General features: G+C 40.8%; 1 protein-coding gene across 2 annotated transcripts in view; it reads left to right on the forward strand.

Moving 5' to 3' along the window:
* Positions 1-14368, forward strand: part of LOC139942165 (protein mono-ADP-ribosyltransferase PARP12-like) — a 38148-nt gene extending 23780 nt beyond the window's left edge. For both annotated transcript variants that reach the window (XM_071938903.1, XM_071938902.1), the window contains exons 8-12: positions 5467-5645; positions 6260-6455; positions 8435-8619; positions 10467-10694; positions 11044-14368. In XM_071938903.1, coding sequence (XP_071795004.1) covers positions 5467-5645; positions 6260-6455; positions 8435-8619; positions 10467-10694; positions 11044-11473 — 1218 coding nt within the window. In that variant the 3' untranslated portion in view covers positions 11474-14368. The remainder of the gene's footprint in view (positions 1-5466; positions 5646-6259; positions 6456-8434; positions 8620-10466; positions 10695-11043) is intronic.
* Positions 14369-22435: the final 8067 nt, after the last annotated feature.

A 22435-nucleotide genomic window follows, 5' to 3' on the forward strand; every position in this document is an offset into this window, starting at 1 on the left:
CTTTTGCCAGGTATCTCCTGAGCCTAGTACCAGCCGTCCAGGCGTGCCCCAGACACGTCTTTCCATGTCACTGTACCACCACTGTGTCGCTGCTGTGGCGAATGATACTGTCCCGGTATCCACGTTCTTGCTTCGGATTGATGAACATCTTTAGGCTCCCTGTTACCCTATGTCTTATCTGTCCCGAATTTTCCTTCACGATATCTTTGGTCCTTATATGTAACACTATTGTCGTCGGGACCTCGCCTTTTGCCAGGAGTCTCCTGAGCCTAGTCCCAGCCGTCCAGGCGTGCCCCAGACACGCCTTTCCATGTCACTGTACCTCCACCGTGCCGCTGCTGTGGCGAATGATACTGTCCCGGTACCCACGTTCTTGCATCGGATTGATGAACATCTTTAGGCTCCCTTTTACCCTATGTGTTATCTGTCCCGAATTTTCCTTCAAGATATCTTTGGTCCTTAGATGTAACACTATTGGCGTCGGGACCTCGCCTTTTGCCGTATCTCCTGAGCCTAGTCCCAGCCGTCCAGGCGTGCCCCAGACACGCCTTTCCATGTCACTGTACCACCACTGTGCCGCTACTGTGGCGAATGATACTGTCCCCGATAAACATCTGTATAAAAACAAATTCAAAGAAAAACAGCCTGGGTAATCTGTTCTGACCAATATTTTATCTTGTCAAAGTCTTGTATGTAGTTGAAAATGTTGTACACAATTTGTTAACAACCAACTCAACATTCACCAATCTTGTAAATGATTATTTATCTTAAACGGCAATATGCTAATTAAAGAAGCGGTTGTCTACACTGCTTATTTATGACCTTGCTACAAGCTACCCCCTTTTAGACAATTGAAAACATTAAGTCTGGCCTAATGTAGGATTCAAGTGCTCCAGACTTCCATCTCCCCATACTTTTGATTTGTTCCTCCCGAACCCCAAACATATCCTGCAACTATGAACTGAAAAGGGTGTGGGGTTTACCTGAAGGCCTTAATCCCTACTTTAAGATGTGATTAACTTGTCTGGCTGACATAGGGTCCCCCCTCAATGTACAAACGGTGAAGTATTGGCATTCCTGTCAATAGAAATGATTGAACTTTACCCACTTGATCCGTTTTTGAATATCTTAGAACTACTTGCAAATTCCCTTCCTGATTAAAGGAAATATCACCAATACGCAACGCCCGGGAATTTGCCATCGTGAGTTGTAAACTCACTCACCCTCAGAATAACCGAAAGGGCAACCAAGAATGCTGCTTTTAACAGCAGAGCTTCATATGCTGATTATACTTTAAACATTAACTATGCTACTTTAATAAAGGTCATATAGGTCAAATATGGTATGTCTGCAAGCTATGCTGCAACCGGATGAAGATGTCTGCAAGCTATGCTGCAACCGGAGCAACTGATTCCTTTTTAATCATTCATCTTCTCTTTTCATCTTCACACTCTTCTACGTTTGCATCGAACATTTTTGTCTTCACTGTAAAAATTACACCCTGTAATTGAACCTATTTTTAATCATGCATCTTGTCATTTCATGTGTATGCTCTGTTACATTTTAATCCAACATTATAATGGGTTACTTTTTGTAACCACTTTACGAATTGTTATCTTCACTGCCAATAATTACACCCTGTAACTTGAATAACCGGATCACTCGATCATTTTTAATCATGCGTCTTCTCATCTCATGTACATACTCTGTACGTTTAGTCCCACATTATAATGTTTGTTACTTTTTGTAACGACCAAATTTTCGTCTTCACTGACAATAATTACACCCTGTAACTTGAATAACCGGATCAACTGATAATTTTTAATCATGCGCCTTTGTTGTTCAAATACGTAAGCTTTACGGTTTAGCCCGCCTCCATTGTTCGTTACATTTTGTACCGACATTTTTACGACACAACGTGTCATTGCCATGGAACATCAGTGCTGTGTTGACCGCCAGATACGAAAAACCAACCGATATTGGAAACGTACACCTGATCTATGCAAATCAACGCTTTCAGGTTCAAGCTAGTACTGACCTCCCTGCTAAGCTATGGTAGCTGCTACTGTTACCGATGATACTTAAACTATATAACGACTAAAAAAAGACTAAATTAACAAAGCTTTAATGTGTATATTGATAGCATAGCCAGATAAGCCTTACCCTGGGTACCGCACCCAGTCCTATTCAATGTTCCCGCCAAACCATTGAACCGTGTAACTCTTTATACTTAACAAGTATAAAGCAGATTTATTCTAATTCGCCTCAGGACCCAACCGAATAATTCAATATTTTGCAGACTGGCGGTAAAAACTAACCAGACTGCTCAGCACTGGAAATGTAATGGAACATCTTGAATCTTGCCGAGGGTCCAAGCGTCTACAATCCTCTTTCATCTTAGAAACAATGAAACTACCCGTGGGATCCTCCCATTTGTGCAATTTATGAACATATGAAATATAACTGCAAGCATAGAGAATCACACTGGATTCACCAACTCAAGACAGTCAAGCCCTTTGGACTAAACATAAACACTGGTGTTAAATAACTTCCCGTTACCCCCACTTCACTTCTGCTTGAGAACTATAATGTTGTTTATATTCTGTAACTCAAGTATAAATAAATTTTTTAAAGTTGTCCTATATATTTGTTACTATAACTATCTCATGTAAGTAACCCCCTTCTTTTTTCCACAGGTCCCTCATACCTATTTTTAATACCATCGTACTTTTGATCTTGCTTTTCTCTATTAATTGACCATTGTTAATTGCATCATGATGCAACTTGTTCTCTAATTCTACCCTTTCATGTTTCCCTGCATTGTTAACGAACAATGCATTTACCACTTTTATGGTCCAGTAATCCATCCTTTCATATGAAACCTCCTTTGTCCTCGCCACTCTACTCGTATTGGTTCATAGCCACCAATTGTTTCTGAAATAGAAACTTTGATTGGCTGTTATTTTCCCGCTTCTTTCTTTCCCGCTTCTTTCTTTCCCGCTTCTTTCTTCCTTTAATCCATTTCCCCTCTCTTTTTCTATGAATGGATATGTATTTGTTTGTACTTGTTTTATGCCTCTGAACTAGGTCCGGTTTGGATCGAAAGCTAAGGCCATCTATACCACCCTATTCATTAAACATATGAAATACCAGATACGTATGTACAAATGGAAGAAGATGCAAAGGTCTTTAATTTTAATATTATGCAATAGGCTACCCCTTGATTTATGGAAGCTGGCCATTTAGTGCCTAATAATGATCAATCATTCCGAAAGGTCATAATGAAACTTGGTATTGCCCTTCTATTCTTTATGTACACTTTGTTCTAGAGCTTGATTAACACATGGTGCTGTGACGTGCAATGCCCATAATTCATCGCCAATTATGCCCATGATCTAACTGGTGTTAATTGCTGCCTCATTCTAAAAGTGCGCCATCCCCCCTTATTGGACGAGCTGCTGCTCTCTGTGCGTACGATCTGACACTATTTCAATAATTCTATGTGTTCTATGGAGATGAGCTCGCAAATACACTGCTACATAAGTCAAAAAATGCAGAGGTCCATGTAATGTATAGACAGATAGAAGTAATTGGACGCCTGTGTTTATTATCTTTCCATATTATAAAACCCCCCTCGTTTACAGCCAGCAAGAATTATTGTGTCTTGACCGCTATTTGTACTAATATAGGGTCACTCTGCTTTATAAGATCACAGCGAAATCCACAAACTCGCTATGAATAATCTTAAAAATTTTAAGGTTAGCGGTAGGCTATTTGTACTACTATAGGGTCACTCTTCTTTATAAGATCACAGCAAAATCCACAAACTCGCTATGAATAATCTTAAAAATTTTAAGGTTAGCGGTAGGCCCTCGCCCAATTCGCTACAAACCGATATCAATGGATTAAAGGGAGTTGATGGTTAATTCATATGCTGCATGTTATCCGCCATCGGTATGCTTCAAGAGCCCGCTGTGCAATCAATGGACCCCCACATGCAACTGCTCCCTACTGTACTTATTTTGCACCCTGCATTTGAAAGTTGGGCACCACCCAGTTCTATTGAAGATGATGTCCCTCCTAACCTACTACATGCCCCATCCCTGTTATGTATGGAATACCCTGAATATTGACTAGAGTTTGCCAAGTTGTACACTAAACTACTAGGCTTACTTATTCCTGATTGGCCTGACTGACACAAGCTCTGACTAACTTTCATATTAAACGGCAAGCTGCCAGAAAAATTATGATTGTCCGCCCTTTCTTGTCCTTGTGTACCTGTACTCATGCTTTGAGAATGTTGGTCCATTATACCCCGAGTTACGTGTGAAGGCCATGAAATATCCTGACTTAATCTAAGGGATGTTCGCAATTATTGGCCCTTTATACATACTAGATGTTTGAAACCTTTCCGTATTCACGGTACTCGTGTTACCTACTAGCGTTAGTGTTGGGGCTGTACTTGCCCCAGCATTAGGTCTGAAAATGTAGCGACTCGCCCGATTGGCCCGGCTAGTAAGCCATCGGCTTCACCACTCTCTGTAGCCGCCCATCTTCGCCCTCCTCATCAGGTATCACTTGGATTTCTTCGATGCGGTTCCCACTTCCAGCGAGTTGCCAAGAAGGTACCGAATTTTGAGGAACTATACAATCTATCTTAACTCCTCGGTGGCAGAATATTCAATGACGGTTCCCAGAAAGACAAGCACCCTTTCCCCAAATGCATTGCTTTGGTTGGTTGAAAAGAACAATGGAACCACGTCTGAATGCGCCCTGACAATCCCAATCGCTTATAGCCCCGACTGTGCAACCTGACTATAATTATGCATATTTCCTGGTGTTAAATCGGTTTACTGCGTTACGCATTAAACCCTATTATGCCACCAAGGTTGGTTTAAACAGTAAAAATAAGCACATCACTAGCTCTCAGCAATTATGAGATGTCTTCGTTCAATTCAAATCTTGATTGTGCCACCAGGGTTGGTTTCAACAGTAAATATGGGTACATCACAGCTAGCTCTCAGCAATTATGAGATGTCTTTGTTCAATTCAAATCTTGATTGTGCCACCAGGGTTGGTTTAAACAGTAAAAATAGGCACATCACAGCTAGCTCTCAGCAATTATGAGATGTCTTTGTTCAATTTAAATCTTGATTATGCCACCAAGGTTGGTTTAAACAGTAAAAATAGGCACATCACAGCTAACTCTCAGCCATTATGAGATATCTCCTTAATGAAGGTGCTGATTGATCTTGTGACATCATCTGCAAGTAGGAGCCAATTACGGCAAAATCTCATAAAGCAACTATTAATTCTCATAATTATTGTTGCTATCAAAACATTAAATTGAATTTACGATCTAAATTGAACTATGATACATTCAATTTATTAAAACCAATTACCTTTTTTCAGGTTTTACCATGCCTTCCAAACTTGTTTCTCTACAATTTTTTATGTTTAAAATAGATATGTGAGTACAAACTACGAGGCAAGTGTTACTTTGATGAAGGATGTCGTAAAGTTCACTGTGAGCAGAATTTTCAGTGGCAGTACAGTGATGACAACCAATCATGGACCAGTTGGAAAGATGATGTCAATGTTGCCATAGAAACTGTTTTTTGTGACATAACAAGAAAAAACACTGGGTATGTTTTTCACCTTTTAAAAAAACATTTTAGGATATTTAATAATTTTAATACGCTTATCATTTTCAAAATAATTTTCCATACTTCCAAGGATGCTGTAGATTGGTAAATAGCACAATATTAATTAGTACTTGAAAGAATATTCAGAATATTTCAGTTCACCAGAGAATAATCTGAAGCTAAATGTCAAATATTATTATGATCTTCCTCGGTGTTTTCTCAGTTAAAAAAAAAGGCTTGCAACAACAATTTCATTCATACACAAAAATAAAAAGAGCAGCTCATGCAACTTTTGGGTGTGTTTTTCAAATTTTCATTGTAGTAAGAGTTTAAAAAGTGAATCCTACAAAAAGTTGCATACCTGTGAATTATTCTGAATGTTATGCTCTCGCCCGGCTGCAGTGGGGCCTGGCACGGGGCCCTGACTTGGTGGAAATATGGTGTTCTGGATGCACGGCAAAGTGCAGAGTCGGAGGCACTCATCGGAGAGGTGGCTCGTGGGGGCTAGCGGCGCTCCGTCCCCCACGAGAGTTACGTGAAGACCCGGTCCATTATTAAAATTTATGATGCTTTGATATAGTTTATCTGAAGCAAATTCTTTCTTACATTAACAGATCAAAGGCTTCTTGCATTGACTTTAAGACAATGAAATGGACCAACTCCGCAGGTGTGAGTTTTGTTCGTCGTCTCGAGACACCAGTGCTTAAACCTTCAGATTCGCCTTTATGCTGGCAGACAGTGCTGAGTACAAAATGGCAATGGTATTATCTGGACGAAGGACCCGTCTGGGTTCTGTATGCTCAGAATATGGTATGTAGCTTAGTTCATTGTTTAGGCTCTCAGCACAAACATTTAGACTCAAACACATTCAGAGGCCATTGTCAAACAATGCCAAATTGGCAGGTACAGGGAGCAAGTTCTAGTGCGCACATTAGTCCACCAGTGGTCGACCACAGACTAGCAACGCACATGCGCAGTGACGTACTCACTCGAACAACTCGTTTGGTAGTCTAGTCAACCTTCCACCTTTTCGCTAAAGTGTCACTGGTTCCCCTCTGCGCTTAACACATGTTAGAATGGAACATGCTGTTGGGACCAGTGAAGAAACCATGGGCTCGAGGCTGGTTCCAAATGGTCGACCACAGTAGTCAACCAATGGTCGACCAGCCTGGGTTCAAGTCAAAATGGTCAACCTTTAGTTAACCATTGTGCACACTCGAACTTGCTCAGGGCTGAGGGCTGGATTGTAATGTCATCATTTGTGGAAATATCTAATGTTAATAGTTATCCATAAATACCCCAGACAGTTTCTCTACTCCTATTGCTGGAGAGAGCGTCACGTGAGGGTGTTTAAACGGTTGATAGTGATCAGCTGGAGCTGTTTATCCTGGCTGGCTTCTGCGTGTCGGGCGCGCAAGATTATCACACGGAACGCAATTCATAGCTATTAGTAACACCGCGTAATCTATTTCTAAGCGCGCGTGTACACACAACCCATGCGCATCAAACAGATTCTTCACACAGTTTTTGAAAAAAATATTTCAATTGTAAAAGTGTCTATATTTTATGTTTTTTTTAACAAAAGGGCATTAATGAATGGGAATAAAAGAGTAACGTCCATTTCAAACCTTGCAAGGTTGTTGCCATGTGTTAAAGGCACATAGCAATGACCCTGCCGTTTTTAAACGGCCGTTTAAAAACTCTTCGTTACCCTTTTGTTCCCTTATTTGTTGAAGTATAGGATGTTCATAGGTCCTTAAAAACAATTGTACACTGACTTGCCCCTTGCAATATTTCCTCCTTTTTGTAATTTTTTTCTTTAATATTTTTCAAATTCAATGCAAATGCTAGACTTACTAACCCTACTTAAAATACTTGAAAAATCTTGGGATACCTTTCGATCTCAATTTGATAAATGCCTTACTTAATCCTTGCGCTTGAGTATATTTGGGCTAAAATTGGTTGAAAATGCTGGACTTGCCCTTAAAATATTTTCAACTTTTGGCCCAAAGTAATGAAAAATACTAGACTTGCTTGCTTCTTGTGATATTTTTTTATAAATTGGATAAAAATGTCGGAACCTTGTGAATGTTTAAATTTGGGGTTCGAATGATTGCCTTAACCCTTGCAATTTTTTCAATTTCTAGCCAAAATTTTATAAAACTGCTTGACTAGCCACTTGTGATTTGCTCAGTTTTGGGGGCAAAATGTAAAATAATTTATATACTAATGCCTACTCGTTGGGTCTTTGGGTTAAAACAAAATTAAATAAAAGTATGTGACCTAAATTTAGGGATCAAAATTAAAAGGAAAAAAAAGATTGACTTACTACTTGTGATTTTTTCAATTTTGGTCTCAGGTTGGTTAAAACTGCCCCTTGTGGTTTATGCCTGACTTACTCTTCTCAGGGTTCTCACGTTTTAGCTCAAACATTGATCAAACTGCTGAATTTAACCCTTGTGATTTGTTCAATTTTGGGCTCAAATTGTCCAAGTATTTTGAGGTCTCAAATTCAAGCCTCTGAACGCACACAACTTCTTGTGACAAGGTTTTTTCTTCTCACATTATTATCTAGCAACTTTGACAGCCATTGAGTTCAAATTTTCACAGGTTTGTTATTGACATACACCAAGAGAGGATTGGTCTATGACAATTATCAAAGGTGTCCAGTGTCTTTAAATTCAAATCAAAACGAAAGAACCCCAACCCGAGTATTAAAACAACCATGACAACTGAGTCACTGGCTTTTGAAGTAAATCACCCCCCTTCTTTATTATTTTGTTCTAAAGGAAATCGAGAGAGCATACCAAAGTTATAAAACAACTGGAGAACCTAAGAGGTTCAAGTTTGAGACGGCATCATTTAAATATTCATTGAATTTTACAAGTATGAGGCAGACAAACTTGATAACCGGTACAAAGAGGGAAGCTCGAAGGCGACCTGCTCAACTTTGCACTAAAGACATGTTGGAAAAGTAAGTTAACTCAAGAATTTCCTTTCTTTCCCATGTCACCACCTTAAACTGCTTAAATTGCAGAATTGTTGTGAAGTGGTAATTTTACAGACAGTGCTGCTCCTTTGTTTAGTGAACAAAGGTAAGGTGATGTAATATATGGGTAATGCACTAAACTTGTTTAATGCCCTTGATTAAAAGCATATTCATAACCACCCCAGACAGTTTCTCTACTCTTATTGGTGGAGAGTGCATCACGTGGGGGTGTTTAAACATTTCATGATAATGACCAGCTGGAGCTGTTTATTACAAGCTGGCTTCCGCCTGTCTGGCGCGCAAGATTATCACGCGGAACGAAATCATAGCCATAGTAACAGCGCACGCGCATAATCTAAGGGCGCGCTTACACACAACCCACGCGCAGCGAACAGATTCTTCACAAAGATTTGGAAAAAAATATTTCAAACCTCGAATATTCAATTGTTAAAGTGTCTATAATAGTATTGTTTAACGTTTTTTAACAAAAGAGCATTTGAATGGGAATAAAAGGGTAGTGACTAGTTCTTACGATAAAGCTCCTCGCCTTCAGCTCTGGCCTTTATCACACGGCTGCCGACCCTGGCGGCTTTAAAAGGCCGTTGAAGAACTCGTTGCTTAATTAATATAATTAATGTATATTGTATAGTTATATTTTTATCGTTGGCAGGGGTCTGGTTTTACACATCTTTTGATGACAGTTTTATACTTTTGTTTTAACCTTGACAGCCCCTGTACAACTTGTAACTATTGTGTGCGTGTATGTCTAAAGATTTGAAATAAATAAAATAAATAAATAATACCAAAGTAAAAACAACACAGGTTCACTCTTTTTAATCCAAAAAAATTCTTGTTGTCATTTGGTGTTTTTTGGAATGCAAATGAATGTACTCATCCATTATCTGTATGTTGCATGGCATACAGAATTGAGCAGGCAGACTCATCACCAGAACCCTATCACTTAAACCATCGCTCCAATCATTCACAATCCCCACCTGCTACTTGTTAAATCACAGATAGTTTTCAAAGTCCTAACACTCACCAACATGCAAACACAAATCAGCACCAGACTATCTCCAGGAATTAATTCCAGGAATCAACCTCTGCAAAAACTTCATTCCGGTTCAAAAGGTTTTACAGCAGTTCCAGTCTAAACAAAGTTCTACGGTCAATGTTTCTTCAAATGTGCTGCACTTAACTATGGAACTCTCTTCCCGACAAAGTCAAAGACTGTACCTCGCTAGAACAATTTCTTTTTAATAACAGAAGCGAATAGACACTCTTTTGAATTAAATGCGCTTATTATTATTTTTGTTATTATTATTGGCAGTACAAACTTTAAAGTCACCTGGAAATAGAATTTTTTTTCTTTCAAACATAAGAGTATATGCTTATGAACAATAAAACAATTTTTTTAGTAATTGTTTGTCACGATTTATATGTTTAAAAAATATATAAAGTTGTTTGGGGGGCTGACTCTGCCTACCCCTTTTGTGACGTCAATCGAGGCAGACTTTGCCTGCAAACAAAAAAACAAACAAAATTTGGAAACGTACAAACTCACGACTTGGTCCGTACACGTACTTTGCAATTGTGTTTACTCTACGCATTACAGGCAAAGTCTGCCTCGATTGACGTCACGAACAGCGCCCTCTTGGGTCGGGGTCTACTCTTAAATTTGTAAATAACATAAGAACTGATTTTTTTAAACTCTATAGTTAACTGTTTATTCACATTCCACTCATCAAAACACATATATTAGTGACAAAAGCTTTATTTTGAAAAAATACCACTTCCAGGTTACTTTAATTTCTACGTTTTTGTCCATGCAGATGTCTCAAGAAAACACAGGTTTTGGCCACAATTCTGCCGCTGTCATGGGACACACTTAAGCAGCCAGCTGACCCAAGTGATAACTTTGTCCTGTGCGAGGTTCAACCTGATATCCATAAGGCTGAATATGACAAGGTGCAGGAGCACTTTGCTGCCACTATGGATAAAAGGTTGATCATAAAGATAGAAAGAGTACAGAACATCGAAGCATGGGATGAGTTTGTGAGGTGATTTGATAATTCTTAACATCAAGATAACAAGTCATGTATTAACCTTTTAATAAACATGTTGGTATGAATCTTCTTATGTTTGATGGCAGAGTGTATTGGCAGGGAATTATTTGCAGGATATGAATGAATCCTGGTTAAATAATTTCTGCCAGTTTGCAATGGACTTCATTGAACCAACCAGTGCCCACACAAAGTAATCTGGAAAGCTCTACTGATTTGTTTTCATTATTTTCAGATCGGCTTGAAGTTTGCCATCCTTAGCTTTTCTTGTAGAGTGTTTTTGAGTGTTGTCAAATAGCTTAAATTGGTATGAAATTATACAACAAGTTTCCATGTTTCTATACAGGAAGCGAGATAAAATGAAGGAAAACCACAAAGACCACAACGATGCCAAAGAAGAACTTCTCTTCCATGGCACAAGAAAGGCTTTCATTAAAGCAATCTGCCAGCAGAACTTTGATCCTCGAGTTAGCGGCTCCAATGTGGGAACAAAGTACGGTCAAGGCAGCTACTTTAGTAAGACCTCTGTGTACTCGGACTGCTATGCTGAAGAGACAGACAAAGGTACAAAGCAAATGTTTCTGGTTCGAGTCCTAGTTGGATCCTACATTCTTGGAAATCCATCATATAGACGACCACCCTTCAAAGACGCATCCAACCTTTGCGGTCCAATGTTCGACTCTTGTGTGGATAGCCAAACCAATCCAATGATTTTTGTCACTTTTGATTCGTGTCAAGTCTATCCTGAGTACATGATTACTTACAAAAGGAAATGAGACACTGTCTGTAATGCAATCGTCATCTTGGTCTAATTTAATAAAAGACCTTTTTTTGTAAATCTCCACAGGGTTTTTTATCCTCCATTTTATATGAACAGCATCTCTGCAATGGTAATCGGATAATTTATATAATGCCATATTGTAATGAAATCAAGTGCCTTATAGTTATAATTGTACATCTATGCAAATTGTAGTTGAGTTATTAAAATACAGACCTGAGGTACACTAAATCATACTTGAAGTAAACCAGGCCTGAGAAGTTGTTAAATGGCCTTAAAAGACTACTAAAAACCATGTGTACAATGTAGTTCAGCAATTTGTGTACTCGATAAAATTATTCCTTTTCCCCCAAGGGGTTCAAATGTCATGCCTGGTTAACTTCACTTTGCCTGATGATGTAGATCCTGAAATAATAATTAGGTTGAGATGTTCAAAAATAACTTTAAGAGCAGTGTCAACAGTAAATAGTTTATGAGCCAAGGGGATTTTAGCCAAAGTTTTGATATACAACAAAACACCACATTTTGTGTTTTTCAAGTTGTAAATAATTTAGCTGTTATTGCGAACAATTCTCCAAGGAGTGAAGGATTTATAAGGAACACTCCAGGCATGATTCAAAAAGGCATGATTCAAAAAGGCATGATAAATACTGATAATTGAATTACTTATCTTCCTGATTATTTTGGCAAACTAGCAATAAATTTAATTGTGGCACTATTCAATTAGGTGCGAAATTGAAAGCTCCCTATTACTTATTGTGTTAGCAATTGTTCTTTTGCATATATAATCCTTTTTTTAAATGCATTGAAACACGCACGAGGCAGTTTGGGACGGGCCCAACCAATTGTATTAATGGGAACTTTGTAACATGCAAGCTCTTAATAAAAACAGGAGTCGACTGTAATTTGTGATTTAAAAAGATAACCATTGAATGTCATAATCAACTCAAGCAACATTCTATTTTGCAGCAGCTTTTACCACCGATCTGTACGAGTTGCTGTTATACTCTGGTTAAATGATTGCTGATTTAGATTGGCTAAAGAACCCACTTTTAAAACACCTTTTGCTGGTTTAGATTGGCTAAAGAACCCACTTTAAACACACCTTTAGCTGGTTTAGATTGGCTAAAGAACCCACTTTAAACACACCTTTTGCTGGTTTAGATTGGCTAAAGAACCCACTTTAAACACACCTTTTGCTGGTTTAGATTGGCTAAAGAACCCACTTTAAACACACCTTTTGTCTGATCCACTATTTAAAGTGACTGAAAGACAGCCACATGGGGTTCAATAATGAAGCTATTGCAGGAAAGTTGTGCCAGGAACTAAGTCATGAAAAGGCACTGAACTCAAAATGTTGAAGTGGTTTCAGCACCCTCATTTTTAATGTAAACAGTGACACGCAAGTAAAAAGCTGCTCTTAAGGAAACTAGAAGAGGTCCTTAAATTGTTGAACAGCTTATGGTTGACCTCCGCATGAGACATTTCTTGAATTAAAATACTTCAGCTAAAACATAACTGATATATTTCTTATCTATGTTATAGGGACAAGTTATAAAACACAACAATTGACTGTTGAACTCGGTGACTAGTTATGTGTTTTTCTCACCTTAGGACTGTGATTAAACAAAAGAGGTTCCTATTTCCCTTGGCCATCAGCTTTGAGAGAAATGCATGAAGAAACCTCTACACAAAAAAGTCCACTGTTTTGCATTTATATGCACTCGTCACCTCATTGTAAGAGTGTAAAAGTAAAATTAAATAACGGTTTTAACTGAAGAATCAAAATCGATCTATTTCGAATGCATGAAAGCATGAAAGCATGACAGTTTTACCACAATTATAGCTTGTAAAGTTAATATACTTTTGCTTACTTAGTGTTATACGCGTAGCTTGTAAACGAGTTACCATACTTTTATTTGATGGGTTATTTACACAGATAAATACCAAGTAGTGTAGACACATAAGGTACATGTAATTCCTGTTAAGTTTCAAATTTATTTCTGTTTTGGATAAGCTGTAAGTACTTTTTTTTTAATATAGCCTTAATGTGTACTTCTCCTGAAATGTTCTGAAGTGTTTAACATTGTCAAATATGCATATAGTCATGTTACACAGTCGGGGCTAAGCGATTGGGATTGTCAGGGTGCATTCAGACGTGGTTCCATTGTTCTTTTCAACCAACCAAAGCAATGCATTTCGGGGAAAGGGTGCTTGTCTTTCTGGGAACCGTCATTGAATATTCTGCCACCGAGGAGTTAAGATAGATTGTATAGTTTCACAAAATTCCCTCCCTCCCTCCCTGGGGTTTGGAAGGGTCAGGGTATTACGGCATACGTGATACAGATTGAGTTGACTAATAATCTTACAACTTACACTTAAAGCGGTAAGTTTAGGTTGTTCCTATAAACAAGAAGCTAACAGGCATGGTAGCCTGTGAGGAAGTGGTAAATTAATTTATGTGAATTGATATGGATAAATATGGTGGTAATAAAATGATGTGATTGTATATAAAGAAGTAAACTAAATTGGTACCTTCTTGGCAACTCGCTGGAAGTGGGAACCTCATTGACCCGGAGTTTCTCCAGTCAATGAGTGCATATATAATTATAATAATTGTAATTGGTCTGGTACCTTCTTTGGCAAATCGTCGAGAAGTGGGAACCTTTGCGGATTGGAAATTTACCGTTCGCTAAGTGAGGAATTGGGACCCTTTGCGGATTGGCCGCAAAGTGTATTTATAATTTGAACTGGTATACTTCTTTATGAGTGGATATCAATGGATGGAATTAAATAAAGGGAAATCCCTTATATTATTATGAATTGGCGTTTTACCACGGAATTCAGAGTACGGAATAAATTAACTCTTGGCAGAGTTCACTACAACAACAAATCCTTGTGTTTGTGTATATTTATCAGGTGGTAATATTTATTACGCTTATCGGAATTTATTACAGTATGCAGTTAATAAAAAATAATTTTCTTTTGTCATTTTCACTTAAAATATTTTAATTTTGTCCCCATATTGGCACACTATAGAATCCTAAATAGTAACCACCTCACGTGATCCATCTAGTGACTAAAGCAGAATGAAACTCAATCTAGCAGATAGTAATTTTGTTTTGAACTTTCGAGGTTGGATGATGTTTCTTTGACTCATTTGAATGTTGGCATAATAATGCACTAGTGATTTGTACCGAAAATCAATCGTTTTATAAATGTTTGAGCATAACCAGCGACAGGAAACTTTATTCTCAGCATGATTAAGCCTGATGAAAATACACACAGTGAGTAAACATATGGGGGTCGATAACGTATGACGCTACGATACTTGATACGAATCTGTACAAGGCTTATTATAGCCCTGTGTACTTATCAAAGTTTGCCTGAAAATGTACAAGTACATTGTGATCAAAGTTTGCCTGAAAATGTACAAGTACATTGTGATGTTGTGCATGTGTGCTTTTAATTTTTTGTTTGAAAATGTGTACTTATTGGTCTGAAAGTCTATACAAGGCTATACAAAGCCTTGTTTTCTAATCAAAGTTTGCCTGAAAATGTACAAATAAGGGTGCACTTTACATTGTTTTGGCCTGAAAATGTGTACATGGTATATATAGCCTTGTGTACTTAACAAATTATCCATGAAAATGTGAACAAGACTAGAGCCTTGCGTTAGCAATGTCTTTGCCAGAAAGTCTGCGAAGACTATAATCTTGTGTGTACGTATCAATGTTTTTGCCTGAAAATAGCCTTAAAGTTTGTCTGAAAATGTGTACAAGGCCTTAAACATTGTAGCGGAAATGCATGTGACGGACATGTGACTGTTTAGTGTAGTCCATGTGTTTGCATGTGTTTGCTGTGTGGCTGGGCGATCGATGCAAGTAGGCGGAGCCTAGCGCTTGCAGTGATCCAGGCTGGCAGGGTGCGCCTGCGGAGTGACTCAGGCTGGCATGGTGCGCGTGCGCAGTGATCAGGTTAGCGGGGTGCGCGTGCGCAGTTAGCGATCTGGGACCGCATGTGTAGAGGCATGGCACCGGGGGCTAGCGTGTAGAGGGCAGTAACGAGTCAGGTGTGTGTAGCGGAAGACCTCCAAACAGGAGGTGCTGTGTAAATAGTTCGTGGATGGAGCGGGAGAGATCGTAACTTAAGTTCTCTGTACAAAGTGTATATATGAGTTTGTTCATTCTTGCATATTGTGTTTATTCTTGCATTTTATGTGATAGGCCAGGGGTCTTATACAAGTTTATCTTTGTATTCTTATATGATAGGCCAGGGGTCTACGGAATTGTTATTGCTTAAGTTGTTGAGTATTTCTGGGTGTATTTTCATGTAATTGTGTTTATGTGACACGCTAGTCGAGTGTATAGTTTCCGGTCGCAATTGCTTTGGCTTGTGACCAGGTAAAGAACACCTTCTGGTAGTGTAAGAATTAAGTTGGGTTTTCGTGGTTATTGTACTGCACTAGGAATGTGTAGAGGCACACTGTAAAAGCTTTTGGCTTGCAGTAAGTGTGAACACAGTTCGGGAAGTGTGGTTTGGTGTGGTTATTTTCGGGTATTTGTTGTTTTCTTGTATTGGTTGTTGTAGTCGATATTTAGTGTTCCGTGGGCAGTGGAGACCTTTTTGGAGGACACACTGTGAGCAGTTGCACAAATATAAGGGTTTCAGATATATAAAGTAAAAGTAAAGAGAGGGTTACTTGTGGTTACTTTGGATATAGCAAAGGGTTACTTGGAGTTACTTTGGATTTAGCAAAGGGTTACTTGGAGTTACTTTGGATATAGCAAAGGGTTACTTGGAGTTACTTTGGATTTAGCAAAGGGTTACTTGGAGTCACTATGGATATAGCAAAGGGTTACTTGGAGTTACTTTGGATTTAGCAAAGGGTTACTTGGAGTTACTTTGGATATAGCAAAGGGTTACTTGGAGTTACTTTGGATATATCAGAGGGTTACTTGGGGTTACATTAGAGCAAGGGTATGTGTATTCATAAGGTATGTTGTAGTACTGATTTAATGTTTTGTTGAGATGTATATTCATTGACCCTGAGAGAAAGGTGCTTAATAAACGAATCCCTGCCCAATTATGTATATGATTTGATTGAATATTGATTGTGCAATAAAGGATCTAGTGATCAGTTTTACCGACAGCCAATTTGTCAAGGTTTCTCTGCTTACGTGTAACTTGTGTTTGTGTACCTAACAGAATTAGACTGATCATTACGCAATCGGCGGTATATTTCCTCCAAAACGGACCTCATCTCACAGCCTTTAGACCCCTCGATGGTCTTTAAGCCTGGAGAATAGTTAGGCCAAGGATCAAATTGTAATTTGCCTGTAATAATTTGCAATTGCCCGCCACAAATGGTGTCAGAAGTGGGATGATTGCGAATGATTTAGTCTAATTTTTGTTAAGGTAAACGCCTCGTTCTGAGGAAAGGCGAGTACACAAGTTAAACAGTTTGGCATGAGGTTGTGGGTTGTTGTTGTGCTGTTGGTGATTTTAGTTATTGTTGCTCTAGTTGCGACTTGTCGGTTTGCCAAAACCCGTTTGGAGTTGAGGCGGTTACGACAAATTGCAAAGGAGCAGAACTTGATCTTGCTGCAAATTCGCAGTTTGACTAGTCAGACGTGCAGTGTCGGGGTTTCTCAGGGTTTGGAACGGCAAAGAATTGCAACCCAGCCGGCTGTGCTAGATGTGACTCAGTCACCTAGTGGTCAGTGGCCGAGTGAGGCAACTTTGTAGGTTCTAGAAACTTTAGCGAATGTGGTCAATTGTCTTGTGTTTTCTTCTGGCGTGTCTCGTTCTGGTGATTGTGCTTTACTTCTGTGTTTGGCGCATCATCAAAGATCAGAGGCGGGCTATTCGTTGGTTGGCTTTGTCTACTTGGGGTGCAACCCCGACGTATACGATACAGCAGTATGACTGACGAAGCGACGGTAGGGTGGGCACCTCCAGTGTGAGTTCAGAGGTGCAAAGGCTCCGCATGGAAGCCCAATTTCTGCAATGGGAGAGAGATCTCCTTGCAAAGAAATTGGAAGCTGCCATGCAGGGGTCAACTCCAGGGTACGTGCCTAGTGAGGGTAGGCAGGTGAGACATCAGGTGGATACCGATGTAGATTTTCAGTTAAGGGAAGAGACATCTGGGTATGTTTCCCCCGCCTTTGGGAACCGGTCGGGTACAAATTCCGTACATGATATGGCTCCCAAAGTTATGAAGGAAGTTAGTTTTGAGGGAAGTATACCTCTTAGGCCTGGGGACTCAGGGTTGTTTTCCCGAGCATTGGAGGTTACCCCTATTGCTAAGGCACTAGGTAGTCAATCGCCCGATGATTTGACTCTGTTCCTTGCGGGACAGAAAGTCGTGGAACAGGGTAGAGGTAATACCAACCCGTTCCTGGATGATGAGGTAGTCGCACAACCCGAGCAGACCAACAGTGAACTGTTAAGTGGCATAACCGGCCCTGTAAAGGCATCATGTGACAGTGGGTAAGCTGAGGTATGTGATTCTTTGGTGAAATGCAAACCACCGAGAGATAGTAGGTCAGTCAGTTGTCAGGAGGATCAGAAGAGTGGTGTGAATCAAGTGAATCGACGGCCATACATAACCCCTGATCGCTACAATGGTAAAGTTCTCTGGAAGGAGTACTACCATCATTTTGAGTCATGCCGTGAGTTGAATGGTTGGAGTGACAAACAGGCTGCAAGGTACCTAACCGCAGGCCTGCAGGGTAATGCACTTCGATTGTTGGGTGAGGCAGGGCAAAGGTATGAGTACAGTGCCCTTGTCAAGTTGTTGGGACGTAGATTTGGTTCGAGTCGACAAAGTGAGAATTATCTTGTCGAATTGCGACACAAGCGTCAGGGGACGAAGGAAACCCTGCAAGAGTTGGGTCAGGCGATTCGAGAGCTGACCGCTCGAGCATACCCTGAGATCGGTTAGCAAAGAACCATTTTATTGATGCGGTGGAAAATCATTCCATCCGAGAAGGCATCAACAGGGCCCGTCCGAAGGATTTAGACGAGGCTATTCAGGCAGCTTTAGAGTCGGAGAATTTTGATAAGGTCGAACGTCAAAGGTTGTTGGACCGACAGCCCGCCAAGTTGGCAAGGGCTTCGGACTCTGTTGACCTGGAACAGAGGTTGGGTAGCTTGGAAGCGAGTCTCAGTCAACAAGCCCAAGCATTGCATTCAATGGCAGATATGTTGAGGTCTTTGGGGAGTGGTGGAGGTTCCACTGAGGGCGTGCCTTCAGGGAAGGACAAGCCCCAGGGGACTGAGCCTGGTCCGAGGCAGTGTTACAATTGTGGGGGTGTTGGGCATTTTGCCCGGGAGTGTAAACAGGCCCCGCAGAAAGTCATCCTCGAACCAGGCAAACGACAACCAGTCTCAAGGGGGACCCACAGACAGGCTGGCTATAGCAGAAGATCCAAAAGACAAGGTGGAGACAGTGGTGGTAGTGGAGGAAAACGGGCAAAGCAAGGGGAGGGGAGAGTAGCTACTCTACCCACGTCGAGTCTTGGTCCCCGCTTTGGATGGTTTGTTACGGAATCGGTAGGGGTGCCAAGTGTCAGTTTTTGATTGATACGGGTTTCACCGATACTTTAATTAGTAGTGCCATTTACCACCAAATTCCACAGGAGAGGAGACCCGTCTTAGAGACGGAAGTTGTCCGGGTTAGACAGATTGATGGTAGTCCATTGGCTGTGTTGGCCAGTGCTTCAGTTGAGGTACAAATTGGTCGGACAAGCCAGTTGGTGAGGGCGACGTTTACAGAAATGAAGTACCCAGGCATCCTGGGGATGGATTTTCTGATGCCCACAGGGGGAAATTTAGATTTCCAATTGGACGAACTTAGGCTTAATGGAGAGAGAATTAAGTGCACCAGTGAAGCTGGTAAGCTCTTTACGGAGATTAAGCGTGAGGAGCCTCAGGAGTCGTTGGTTAGGGGCCTGGTGGCCCAACCAATGTTCTCCGGGGAAGAGATGAGGGAGGCTCAGCTGGAGGATGGGACGATGAGTTGGCTCATCAAGTCCAAGGAGGAGGGAAGTGGTCGCCCTGGGTGGAAGACGCTGTCCCACTCCTCCACAGCCTCCAAGAACTATTGGTCTCAATGGGACCAACTAGAGGTTAAGGAAGGGCTGTTGTATCATCGTTGGGAGTCCGACGATGGGAAATCTGTGACGTGGCGTTTGGTTTTGCCACAAAAGATGAGAAATCGTGTCATTGGTGAGGTGCATGGTGGTCAACCGGGTGGTCATTTGGGAGTCAGTAAGTCTTTGGCCAAGACAAAGGTCAAGTACTTCTGGGCAGGTATGTTGGCTGATGTACGGTCGTCCCTGAGGGCAATTGTGACAGATGTGCCAGAAGGAATGCTGCTGCTAAGAGAAGGGTTGCCCCTCGGAAGCAGTACAGAGTTAGCATTCCGATGGAGCAGGTGGCCAGAGACTTGGTGGGCCACCAGAGTGCCAAGTCAGCAGTCCGGTTGAGCGGGTGGCCAAAGACTTGCTTGGGCCACCACAGTGCAGGGTCAGCGTTCCGATAGAACGGGGCCAAACTGTTTGGTTGCGAGGTCCTGCAACGAAGGGACCATGGTTGGTTGTGAAGAAGTTGTCAGACGTGGTTGTGCGCATCCAGCTTCGGCGAGGAGGCAAACTGAAAGTGGTCCACGTCGACCGACTAAAACCATATGGTGGTGAGGATTTTGAGGTTGGACCTCAAGTGGAAACCCCCACTGAGGGAAGTTGTGAAGGTCCCGTGATGGTTGACTCCATTGCTGGTGACCCTGAAGTTGGGGGTCAGCCGGGCAGTTCACCAGAGGTCACTGGTGAACAAACGCCAAGGCAATATCCGAGAAGTACAGTACCCCTGCGGTTTCTCTTGGCAGCTATGTACTGGGAGTTTGGAGAAAATTTGTCTTCCCAAAGTTTAAGTACTGGGAATGAGGTTGTAAAACAAAATGGTCTTCCCAAAGTTGAGTACTGGGAATGGGTTAGGGGAGAATTAAGCTTCCCATAGTTTAAGTTATGTTTTGTCAGATTGTGGTTCTTGCTTGCAGGATGGTTGACACAGTCGACGGTGACCCAAAGGTCGAGGGTCAGAGTTACTAGAGGTCACTGGTGAAGGGCCGCCGAGGCGGTACCCAACGAGAAGCCACAGAGTGCCTCTGCGATTTCGTTTAGGCAGGGAAGCAAATGTTGCTGGGAGAGAGTTAATCTTTCCAATGGAGGGGGCGAGAGCAGTTTCCCCATCACCTACCTTAGACGAGACGATTGAGAGAAGGGGCGTGACCAGTTTCCCCATCATCTACCTTAGACGAAGGAGGACAAGGGTGGTGCTGATACGCATCTCCTTCAAGACCATCTGGGATGGCGGAGTTTTGAACCACTGCGAGGAGCACCAGCAGATGCTGATGGCGGTGGATGCGGAAGACCGGGTCCTATCGCGGAGTTAGGTTAGTTTGCGGAGAAGTAACGGTTTACAGTGTATAAGTGGTACTAGATTTGATTTTGTGATTTTCAAAGACATTCCTTTAATCTGTATAAATCCTGTGATTATGTAATTTCCTTAAATTTTAAGCGGATTATGCCACTAATTTTTTTTTTTTAGAATCTGGTCCTTTTCCTACCTGTATAGTTCTTGCGCATATTTAATGAGGTCGAAACTTAAGTGTTATATTGTATCTTAAAGAAACACTTGAGAAAGGTGCATTTTCTTATGTGTTATATTGTAGGTTAAAGAAACACTTAGGGAAGAAGTATTCCTTATGTTTTTCATTGTATTTAAAAGAAACACTTAGGAAAGAGGTATTCCTTATGTTTTTCATGGTATTTTAAAGAAACACTTAAGAAAGAGGTATTTCTTATGTTTTACATTGTTTTGTAAAGAAGCACTTAAGAAATGGGTATTTTCTTATGTTTTATATTGTATTGTAATGTAACCTTTAAAGATTTATGCATTTCCTTTTTATTTAGTTATGGCTGACGAGTAGGGAACTCGGCCATTGCTTGGGCCTTTGTAGCGGTAATGCTGGCATGGTGCGCGTGCGCAGTGATCAGGTTAGCGGGGTGCGCGTGCGCAGTTAGCGATCTGGGACTGCATGTGTAGAGGCATGGCACCGGGGGCTAGCGTGTAGAGGGCAGTAACGAGTCAGGTGTGTGTAGCGGAAGACCTCCAAACAGGAGGTGCTGTGTAAATAGTTCGTGGATGGAGCGGGAGAGATCGTAAGTTAAGTTCTCTGTACAAAGATTATATATGAGTTTGTTCATTCTTGCATATTGTGTTTATCCTTGCATTTTATGTGATAGGCCAGGGGTCTTCTATACGAAGGCCCATTAGCGCCAGTAAAAAATAAGTTTCATATGCGTTATGACGGATTCGCAATCCGTTATTACGGATTAGTAATCCGTTATAACGGATTTGCAATCCGTTATTACGGATTAACAATCTGTTATTACGGATTTGCAATCCGTTATTACGGATTAGCAATCCGTTATTACGGATTAGTCATCCGTTATTAAGGATTAGTAATCCGTTATTACGGATTAGTAATCCGTTACTACGGATTAGTAATCCGTTATTACGGATTAGTAATCCGTTATTACGGATTCACAATCTGTTATTACGGATTTGCAATCCGTTATTACGGATTTGTAATCCAAAATTACGGATTCCTTCTAGGATCCCCCGAGGGCGCTATGTGCTGGCTACTCAGCCTAGAGTGCAGTGGTTTGATTGACAAGAGCTATCGACTGGCGTCCGCCATTTTGTGGAGTCAGATTTGACACCACCAAAATGACGAACAGTTTTACTTCACGTAGTATAGAGAAAATCACACAAATGGCAGTGTGTGCGGTCATTACATTATACTTTAAAAACATCTTTCCAACCATTTAAATTTACTTCATAACATTCGCCAAATCCAGGGCAATGTGTGCTGTTTTAGGGACCAATTTCT

Source organism: Asterias amurensis, chromosome 9, assembly GCF_032118995.1.
Source record: "Asterias amurensis chromosome 9, ASM3211899v1".
NCBI lineage: Eukaryota > Metazoa > Echinodermata > Asteroidea > Forcipulatida > Asteriidae > Asterias > Asterias amurensis.